Source organism: Nicotiana attenuata, unplaced genomic scaffold (assembly GCF_001879085.1).
Source record: "Nicotiana attenuata strain UT unplaced genomic scaffold, NIATTr2, whole genome shotgun sequence".
In the NCBI taxonomy this organism is placed as follows: Eukaryota; Viridiplantae; Streptophyta; class Magnoliopsida; order Solanales; family Solanaceae; genus Nicotiana; species Nicotiana attenuata.
The window spans coordinates 30,377-40,456 of NW_017672019.1; the positions used below are offsets into that span (position 1 = coordinate 30,377).

The window sequence follows — 10,080 nt, forward strand, 5'->3', positions numbered from 1 at the left end:
TCTTTTTTAGTTTGTAGCTTCTTACTTCTACAAGTTTTCGCGATCAATAAAGCTTTGGTTTTCTTAATGCCACGGTTCTTTCCAAAGGTGGAGTTTGTGTAAACCGGGTGGATCTTCCCGATGATGGATGGCATGACAACCTTCTTAAGGGTTTGAGTCCGTTTTCTTTTTGTTTTTATGTAAATAGTAGTAATGATTAAAAGTCACTAAGGCAAAGCTTCACTTGGGCCTAGCACATTTACCCTTGACCTTATGGTTAGAAACAAACTGATTTGCAAGGAATGGTGCTAGTTGTGACCTTTAGACTCTTGTGCTGACTAAACAATCATCGAGTGGTTTTTCGGGACCATTTGTGTTGCTAAAATCTTAGCTAAGGTTGTTGTGGGCCCTCGACTTTGTCTCTTTATCAATCCAAAAGCTTGTGAGGTGAGCTATTGATTTGCGAGTCCAAGTACCGTGCCAATAAGTCTAGAACTTGCCCTGAATGTTTGTCTAGGCGAATTGAAAGTGTAGTTTCGACTTGAGAAATGATTATAGGCTCTCCTTGATCCAAATTAAGACTTGAAAGAATCCATAGCCCACCATATATTTTATCCCTATCCAACCCCGTTGAGCCATATCCTTTGTTCTTTCAATAACCATGATACAAGCCTTATCCGTTCTAAAATGATCCTCTCTTGGCACCCGATCTTTCCTTAGCACAATTTGTGAAAGTATAAGTTTGGGGGGAGAGACGAGGAATGCAAAAGTGATAAAAGGTACAAAATGAAGAAAAGGGAAGGCAAAAAGAAAGAGAAAGAAAAGCCAAAAAGTCAAAAAGAAAGTGAAAAATGTAGAAAAAATGAAGGGATTCAATAAAAGCAATGATGAAAGGCTTGGAATGATTAGAAAGGAGAAAAAGAATTGACACGAACAAGAAAGAGTGACAGTGTGTCTCTCTAGTCCCCTAGTGAAGAAGAAAACGACTCAAAGAGTCAAGAAAATGTGAGCCAAAATGAAGAAAATGAAGTGCTTAAGGAAAGATGAAACCTTCATAGACCGATATATCCTACCTTGAACCAAAAGCCTTCATTATATTTCCGCAAAAGCCCTACATGATTTCGAGTTGAGTGAGCTTACATTAGTGGTGATTCACATAAGAGGCAAGCTTATGGTACTTAGAGCCGGACTTGTGACCTTCCTTTGAGAGAGATGAGCGTTCTTTTCCACAATCCTTGTTCTGAGTGCTACAATCTAAAGTGAGATTTGCTTATGGAGAGATGAGTTTGGGTTCCACAATGACCTATGCAGTAGAAAGAGTTTCCTCGATGAGCTAAGTCAACTCTTGATGCTTTTGTGTCGTACTAGGGCTATCGTACTAAAAAGGTTGTGTGTCTGTTAATAATGCATTTGAGTTGAAGGTAATTGTTAGTCCCAAGTGATGCCTACTGTAGTCACCTAAGAACAGCTAAAGTTCTTCTTTCTTTTACCTTTTGGAGGTGGGAATTACTTTGTTTGCTTGAGGACAAGCAAAAGCTTAAGTTTGGGGGAGTTGATAACTAGGGATTCCAGCCTATCTTATGCTCCTTTTTGCTTAGGTTTTGGATAAAAAATGTGTAAAAGTTTTCCCGAAAACTAACTTATTGTGCTTGTTTGCAGTGTTTGGTCAAAATGAAGCAAGAAAGTCATAACCAGCTCATAAAGGAGTAAAACCTGCACTAGTTCAAAGTTGAGATAAAAGCGCTGACAGCGGAGGAAAAGGGCGGCCGCGGAAGGTCCACCACTGGGGCGGCCACAATTTCGCTGACAGCGGAATATAGATTCAGAAAGGCATTTTTGGGGTACAACAGATACCGCTGACCACGGTGAAATAGCGCGGCAGCGGAACATTTGACGCTGCCGCAGTGCAAATTGTGCTCAGGGCGAAAAAGAGATTTAGAGACCCTAGAAATTCGAGCTTAAATGAGAAACACGGTCTGCGAACATTTTACGTGGCCGCGACTGAAGCCAACGCTGGGGCGGTCATTTTTACGATCCCAGCTAAATTTAGCCCAGTCCCAGTCCAAAATGGAAGAAACACGGTCCGTGCTTGCTTTTGCGCGGCCGCGAAAGTTCAAGCGCTGAGGCGGTCAGTATTCCGCTGACAGCGAAACCTCCTTAGGGGTATTTTTGTCCATGAATTTTATCTGTGTATAAATAGTTCTTTTTCATATTTTTAGGTCAGCTTTTGTTTTGAGGAGCACGTGAACAACCGATTTTTACTTCTTAGAGTAATTTTAGAGCATCTTTAGCAATTAATCTTAGATTTTACTCTTGTAATTACTTTTTAAGGCTTATATTTCATCTCCATCTTTGATTTCTACCTTGATTATGAGTAGCTAAACCCATTAGCTAGGGTTGTGACCCAACCCTAGTGTGGGTATTTAATGGGTCTTCAATTTTAGGGCTTAATTGTTTATGGGTTAATGACATTTAGCTTGATTCATGCTTTAATTATTGAATTGGTGGTTGCAAACATTGATTCGTGCCTATATGACTTAGACTCTTCTTGAGAAAGAGAGACTAAGTCTAGGAAATTCAGGCTAACAAGGAATTGGGGTGCATTCAAAATATTGATAGCCCCAATTAAAGGGTTAAACCTAGAGATAGTAATACCCGACTTGAGCCAATTTTGCTTGCATTGTTTGAACACCAATTGGGCTTAAGAAAGCCAATTAGGGCAAAGTCACTCAAACTACCAAGAGGTATAGAGTAAGTAATTGTGTGCAATGGTTATATCATGATCCCAATTATAACAAATTTGTCCTAAATTTTAGACCCCGTTAGATACTCACCTAGGTGTAAGTCACTTCTCTAGTGCCTTTTATTAATTGAGAAAACCCTTACAAACATCATACTTTAGATTACTATCATCATTCAATAGCATAAAAGTAGAATAGAAACAAAAGAAGCATGGTTAGAAGTGCAATTAAGAACAACACACATAGCTAGATTGGATAGAAACCCAATTCCCAACCAATATTACCTCCCTGTGGATATCGATCCCAACCTTTCGGGTAAAAGCTGCATCGATCACTCTTTGCCATTTTGTAGAGGTATAGGGTTGGAGCCAATCACACCCCTTCTCAGAATAAAGGATACTCCCAAAAATCTTTTCTTTCTAAAGCTTCTTCTTGTGACTTTTCAAGTCTAAATCTTTTTTTTGGACATCATATACATACTCATGATGGTATCCTTAATTGTAAAGCATGGTTAGAAGTGCAATTAAGAACAACACACATAGCTAGATTGGATTGAAACCCAATTCCCAACCAATCTTAGAATAGAAACAAAAGAAGCATGGTTAGAAGTGCAATTAAGAACAACACACATAGCTAGATTGGATAGAAACCCAATTCCCAACCAATATTAGCTCCTTGTGGATATCGGTCCCGACCTTCCGGGTAAAAGCTACATCGACCACTCTTTGCCATTTTGTAGTGGTATAGGGTTGGAGCCGATCACACCCCTTCTCAGAATAAAGGATACTCCCAAAAATCTTTTCTTTCTAAATCTTCTTCTTGTGACTTTCCAATTCTAAATCTTTTTTTTTGGACATCATATACATACTCATGATGGTATCCTTAATTGTAAAGCATGGCATAAGAATGAAATAAACATTCAAAAGTATTTCTAAAGATTCTTGCTTCTTCATAAATTTTCAACATGAAAATGACATATAAGAATAACACAAAAATCTGAAAATTTATGCACATATATCATAATAAATCATCTAAACTTTTGCTAGAACAATTCTAAGTTAATAGGTACTCACTCGCTCCAATTAAGTAAATATAAACTCTTTTAAGCAGTTCATCAAACACCTTGTATGCGTGCTTTTGTGAGTTGAACCACTTTAGCAAAAGGGTTATATCAACTCACCTCAAAACTCCTCGAGCCAATGCGTAGGCCCCAGTCCAATTTATACCCGTCAAATAATTGATTCTACAACAACAAGTGCATTTGAACTAATTTAAAATTTTCACATCTAAACATGGAACTTACTGTTGATACAGAAGAAGAAGGGAATTAACTATTTAATTCTTACCTATTACTACTGTAGGATAATTGACAATAGGAAATTTTACATACCTGAGTTCAAGAACTAGTGATTGGTAAAGAACTCTAGAATTTTATTTTCGATGTTTGTGTGCCTTGCGTGAACAGAACAGTGTTCTGTTTCTATTCAATTCTTAAATCCCCATTGTTCCTTCCTTTTTCTTAAAGGGCTAAGGCTTGTCACGCTTTTTCCTGCCAAGAGCCCTTTATGGGCTTAAGGCTCACGTGCCCTTTTTCTTCTGTTTTCCTTTTTTTTTACTTAACTAGTATTTAATTATACATTAATAATTAATAACATTAAAATTATTAATATTCTCCTAATTTCATATCAAATTATTTATAAATGGAAAAGTAACTCAAAGTCAATCACAAGAGTTTAAATCTGTAATAGAAGTATAATTTTAGATTAAAAAAAATTAAATCCTATATTTAGCGTGTCTTGAAACTTTTATAGATTTGAGGAGTGTTACAATGTTCCCTCCTTAAAAACATTCGTCCTCGAATGTTGCTAGGGTCTTATTCTTAAGCTAACAATTATTCCTTAGGTCCTTGAACCTCTTAAGTTTTCTTAACACTACTCACTCTTCCAAGGGACTCAAAATTTTGGCTAACTCCCTAAATTTTTCAAAAATTTCGGCAGAGTTTTCCTTGTAAATTGGACTATCCAAAAATATATCCCTGTCACAAATACCACAACTACACCAATAACAACCAAATATACCATAACAGGCCATTCATAGGCACCATACACAGCTCATAAATTAATTACTCACACTCCGGCAAGGAGGTACCACAATAACCAACAAGAATCTAAAGCACAACACTTTAGCAAAAGTAAATCACTTTAATGAGTCAAATGTACTCTGGAATGGCACTAAATTATTAAATAACTAAAAATAATCTGACAAAAATTAAATTACCTCAACAACTAAGTATAATCTAGCAAAGACATAAACACATGCTAACTTGTATTTAATAAATAAAATATAAATGCCAAACCAAACCTAGGTTCACATACCTGTTTCCTCAAATAAATATGGATATTTCTTCCTCATATCTTCCTTGACCTCTCTCGTATCCTCTTTTGAATCATGATTACTCCACAAAACTTTTACCGATGCTAAATCTTTTGTTCTCAACTTTCTTACTTGCCTATCGGGAATTTCTATAGGTACCTCTTCATAAGTCAAGCCTTCTTTAATTTCTATGGTATCGGCAGGTATTATATGCGACTCATCATGAATGTAATTTCTAAGCATAGACACATAAAAGACAGGATGAACAGAGGACAACTCAACGGGCAGCGCTAGCTCATAAGCCACGTTTCCTTTCTTTTCTAGAATTTCATAAGGTTCGATAAATCTAGGACTAAGTTTCCCTTTCTTACCAAACCTCATAACTCCTTTCACTGGTGAAACTTTCAAAGACACCTTATCACCAACCATGAACTCTAATTCACGATGCCTCTTGTCAAAATAAGACTTTTGACGAATCTGAGCCGCTTTCAGTCTTTCTCTGATTAGCTGAACTTTCTCTAAGGCCTCACAAACAAACTCTGGACCAATCAACAGCACCTCTGCTGGTTCAAACCAACCCACTGGAGACCTACATCTTCGCCCATACAACGCTTCACAAGGAGCCATACCAATGCTGACCTGATAGCTGTTATTGTAAACAAATTCTATCAGTGGCAAATGATCATCCCAATTACCTCCAAAATCTATAACACATGCTCGCAACATATCTTTGAGAGTCTGAATGGTCCTTTCTGCCTGGCCATCGGTTTGTGGATGGAAAGCGGTGCTCAAATTGACATTGGTACCTAATCTTTTCTAAAATGCCTGCCAAAAATGCACCGTGAACTGAGGGCCTCTGTCAGATATGATTGAAACTAGAGTACCATGCAATTGGACTATTTTTTTGATGTATAACTGCGTATACTGATCTGCGGAATCTGTCGTCTTTACTGGTAGGAAATGCGCGGACTTTGTCAGTCGGTCTACAATAACCCAAATTGAATCATGCTTACGGTATGTGCGAGGTAGACCTACTACGAAATCCATATTAATCATCTCCCATTTCCACTGTGGTATCTCTATATCTTGAGCTAGGCCACCAGGCCTCTGATGCTCGGCTTTGACTTTCTGGCAATTCAAACATTTAGCCACATGATCTGCTACTTTCTTCTTCATGCCTTTCCACCAATACAAGTCTTTCAAGTCCAGATATATTTTGGTAGCACCTGGTGAATAGAGTACCTCAAACTGTGAGCTTCTTCCATTATGGCCTTCCTAAGACCATCTACATCAAGCACACATAACCGATCATTCAACTTCAAAACTCCGTCACCTCCTATAGTGAAAGTAGCGATTTATTTGTTTTTAACTCCTTCTTTTAACTTCACTAAGTACGGATCTTCGTCTTGCTTAGCCTTAACATGCGCAACTTAAAGAGGATTGCGCTAAGGCATTAGCAGTTATACCTCCTTCTTCGGTCTCATCCACTCTAGTTCTATATTTGCCGGTTTTCAATTTCTCGACCCAAAGTTCGCCTTTGTACTGCAAGATGGGCCAGGACACCCATTGACTTCCTACTAAGAGCATATGCTACCACATTAGGTTTGCCCGGGTGATAAAGGATATTGATGTCATAATCTTTCAATAGCTCGAGCCACCTTCTCTGTCTCAAATTTAATTCTTTTTGCTTGAAAATGTACTGGAGGCTTTTATGATTTGTAAACACATCAGAATGCTCGCCATAAAGGTAGTGTCGCCATATCTTTAATGCAAACACCACTGCGGCAATCTCCAAGTCGTGTGTGAGGTAGTTCTTCTCGTGATTCCTTAACTGCCTGGAAGCATAAGCAATAATTTTGCCATCTTGCATAAGAACACAACCAAGACCAACTCTGGAGGCATCACAATACACCGTGAACCCACATGAACATGTCGGCAAGGTTAACACAGGTGCAGTGGTCAACCTCTTCTTTAACTCTTGAAAACTCTGCTCACAAGCGTCTGACCACTGGAACTTAACTGCTTTCTGGGTCAACTTAGTTAATAGAGCTGCAAGTGAGGAAAATCCCTCTACAAACCTTCTATAGTAGCTAGCTAACCCCAAGAAACTTCTGATTTCGGTTGGCGTTATAGGCCTTGGCCAGTTCTTGACTGCTTCTGTCTTCTGAGGGTCTACTTTTATGCCTTCACTAGATACCACGTGGCCTAAGAATGCCACTGACTGCAACCAAAACTCACATTTTGAAAACTTGGGATAAAGCTCATTCTCCTTCAAGGTCTGCAAGGCTATTCTGAGGTGTTCTGCACGATCTTCCTTGCTCTTAGAGTATGCCAAAATATCGTCTATAAACACGATAATAAAGGTATCAAGGAATGGCTTGAAAATTATGTTCATGAGGTCCATGAATGCAGCTGGAGCATTTGTCAACCCGAAGGACATTACTAGAAATTCATAGTGCCTGAAGCGAGTTCTAAAGTTTGTTTTAGATATGTCATCTTCTCTGATTCTCAACTGATGGTACCCCGACCTCAAGTCTATCTTTGAAAAGTACTTTGCACTCTGAAGTTGGTAATCATCAATTCTTGGTAGTGGGTACTTGTTCTTAATGGTATTTTTATTCAACTGCCAATAGTCGACACACATTCTGAGAGACCCATCTTTCTTCTTGACAAACAGGACCGGGGCACCCCACGGTGAAATACTCGGCCTGATGAAGCCCTTGTCAAGAAAGTCTTTTAACTGTTCTCGTAACTCATTAAGTTCTGCTGGAGCCATCCTATAAGGAGGTATAGATATGGGCCGAGTGCCTGGCATGAGATCAATGCCAAAGTCTATGATTCCTTCAGTAGGAAGTCCGGAAGGTCATCTGGGAAAACTTCTAAGAATTCTCTAACAACTAGCACAGACTGAAGAGCTGGTGGTTCTGATTCTGGAATGTGAGCCAAATAAGCGAGACACCCCTTACCGATCATTCGTTGTGCCTTAAGGTAAGAAATAAACTTACCTACAAGTGATGCTGAATTACCCTTCCACTCTTATACTACTTTATTTGGAAATTGGAACTTGACTATCTTGGCACGACAATCTAACATGTCATAGCAGGAAGACAACCAATCCATACCCATGATCACGTCGAAATCCACCATTTCTAACTCTATGTGATCGGCCTCGGCGTTGCGACCTTGGACTGAAACTATATAACCTCTATAGATTCTTGTGACTTTCACCGACTCGCCAACTGGAGTAGATACTAGGAATGTCTCACTAAGTTGTTCCGGCTCTAGCCCGAGGTTAATTGCAAAGAATGGAGTCACATACGAAAACGTTGAACCTGGATCAATTATGGCATAAGCATTATGTGAGCAGACTAGAAGTATACCTGTAATAACTTCTGCAGATTCCTCTGAACTCTGACGATCAAGTGTAGCAAACAAACGGGGTTGTCCCCCTCCCTGAGTAACTCGATCTACACCTTGGCCTGCCCCATGCCCGGTTGATTATGAGAACCACAAACCTGAGGTGGTGCAACTGCAGTAGCTGAGGAACTAGAAGGACGAGTTGATCCACCACTGAAATTATGTCGCAACTTTGGGTAGTTGGCCTTTATATGACCAATGTCTCCACAATGATAGCAACCATGAAACCCGAGCTTGCACTGACCTGAATGTTGCCGCTTACATGTTCCATAAAGACCTTGTTATTGTGAATGTTGCTCAGCATGACTCTGGCTATGTGAGGATGATGTCCTAAAATTCTGATTCTGGCGAGACTGGTTTCCATGACTCTAGGTACATCTGAAGGAAGACCCACCACCTGACAGATGACTGGACTGAGCGGGTGTTAATGACTCCTTATCAGAGGAACCCTTTCCACCTCCGCTAGATGTACATTTAAACCTGCCCGTTGTCCGGGCTTTCTTGTTATGCTCTTTTTCTTCTCTCCTTTGTTGTCTGTCTTTTTCTAAGTGCTTGGCGAATCCCACAACAGAGGAGAAAGCTGTCATTCCTACCGCTACAGCTGTGTCGTATCCTTAATGTGGTAAGCCAAACCGCCAACAAACCTGCGAATTTTTGCTTCCGAGGCCTTGAAAACCTCATTTGGGGTTGCCTCGATTTGCGTGCGCAGTCCGGGCGCATAGCCGGAAAGCTTGAATATGAATTCTGTGAGAAAAATGCTAAATTTTGATATTTAATTGGATAAATTTGACTTCGGTCAACATTTTGGGTAAACGGACCCGGACCCGTGATTTGCCCGGAGGGTCCGTAGGAAAATATGGGACCTGGGCGTATGCCCGAAATCGAATTCCGAGGTCCCAAACCCGAGAAATGAATTTTTGTGTGAAATTATTTTCTGGAAATGATTAAGGAAAATGAAAATGAAATTTGATTAAAAGACTATGGAATCGGACTCGTATTTTGGTTCCGGCACCCGCTACAAGTCTTATATATGGTTTAAGCGCTTTCTGTAAAGTTTGGTTGAAAACGGATGTCGTTTGACATGTTTCGGACTTAAAATGGAAAATTGATGTTTTATGAAAATTTGGAAGAAATCATGAGTTTTGAGGCTTGATCCGATGTATATGATGTTATTTTGGCGATTTGATCGCACGAATAAGTCCGTAAGATGTTTTTGAGGTTGTGTGTATGTTTGGTTTGGAGCCCCGAGGGCTCGGGTGAGTTTTGGATAGGTGTCAAGTTGCATTTTGACCTTAGAAATCTCAGAAATTGCTGCTGGTATGAACAGGCCTGCAGGCTTCGCAATTGCGAAGCCTGGTTCGCAAATGCGAAGGCTGGTTCGCAAATGCGAACCCAGCCCAGGCCTGCCTTGGCTCGCAAATGCGAGGTCCTCCTTCGCAATTGCAAAGTGTGCCCAGATGGCTGGAGGTCGCAAATGCGACTAATTGTTCGCAAATGCGAACATGCCCAGAATTTCTAGAGTTCGCAAATGCGAATTTCCTTTCGCATTTCCGAAGCCTGGAGGGTTCGC

The 10,080-nt window shown here is 39.9% G+C and overlaps 1 protein-coding gene across 1 annotated transcript; it reads right to left on the minus strand.

Annotated features, from left to right (window-relative positions):
* Positions 1-7,925: 7,925 nt before the first annotated feature.
* On the minus strand, positions 7,926-9,097 carry LOC109211366. Its single transcript, XM_019374897.1, has 4 exons — positions 8,887-9,097; positions 8,609-8,754; positions 8,216-8,504; positions 7,926-8,023 (listed from the first exon to the last, which is right to left on the minus strand). Exons 1-4 carry the CDS (start codon positions 9,095-9,097, stop codon positions 7,926-7,928), a joined length of 744 nt encoding a protein of 247 aa, XP_019230442.1.
* Between the last annotated feature and the right edge of the window lie 983 nt (positions 9,098-10,080).

Coding starts and splice junctions, on each gene's coding strand:
- LOC109211366 (XM_019374897.1), bottom strand. CDS start 9,097: ATGACAGCTTTCTCCTCTGTTGTGGGATTCGCCAAGCACTTAGAAAAA. Junction 8,755..8,886: donor TGGTGGGTCTTCCTTCAGAT/GTACCTAGAGTC, acceptor GGCAACATTCAG/GTCAGTGCAAGCTCGGGTTT. Junction 8,505..8,608: donor CTGCAGTTGCACCACCTCAG/GTTTGTGGTTCT, acceptor CTTGATCGTCAG/AGTTCAGAGGAATCTGCAGA.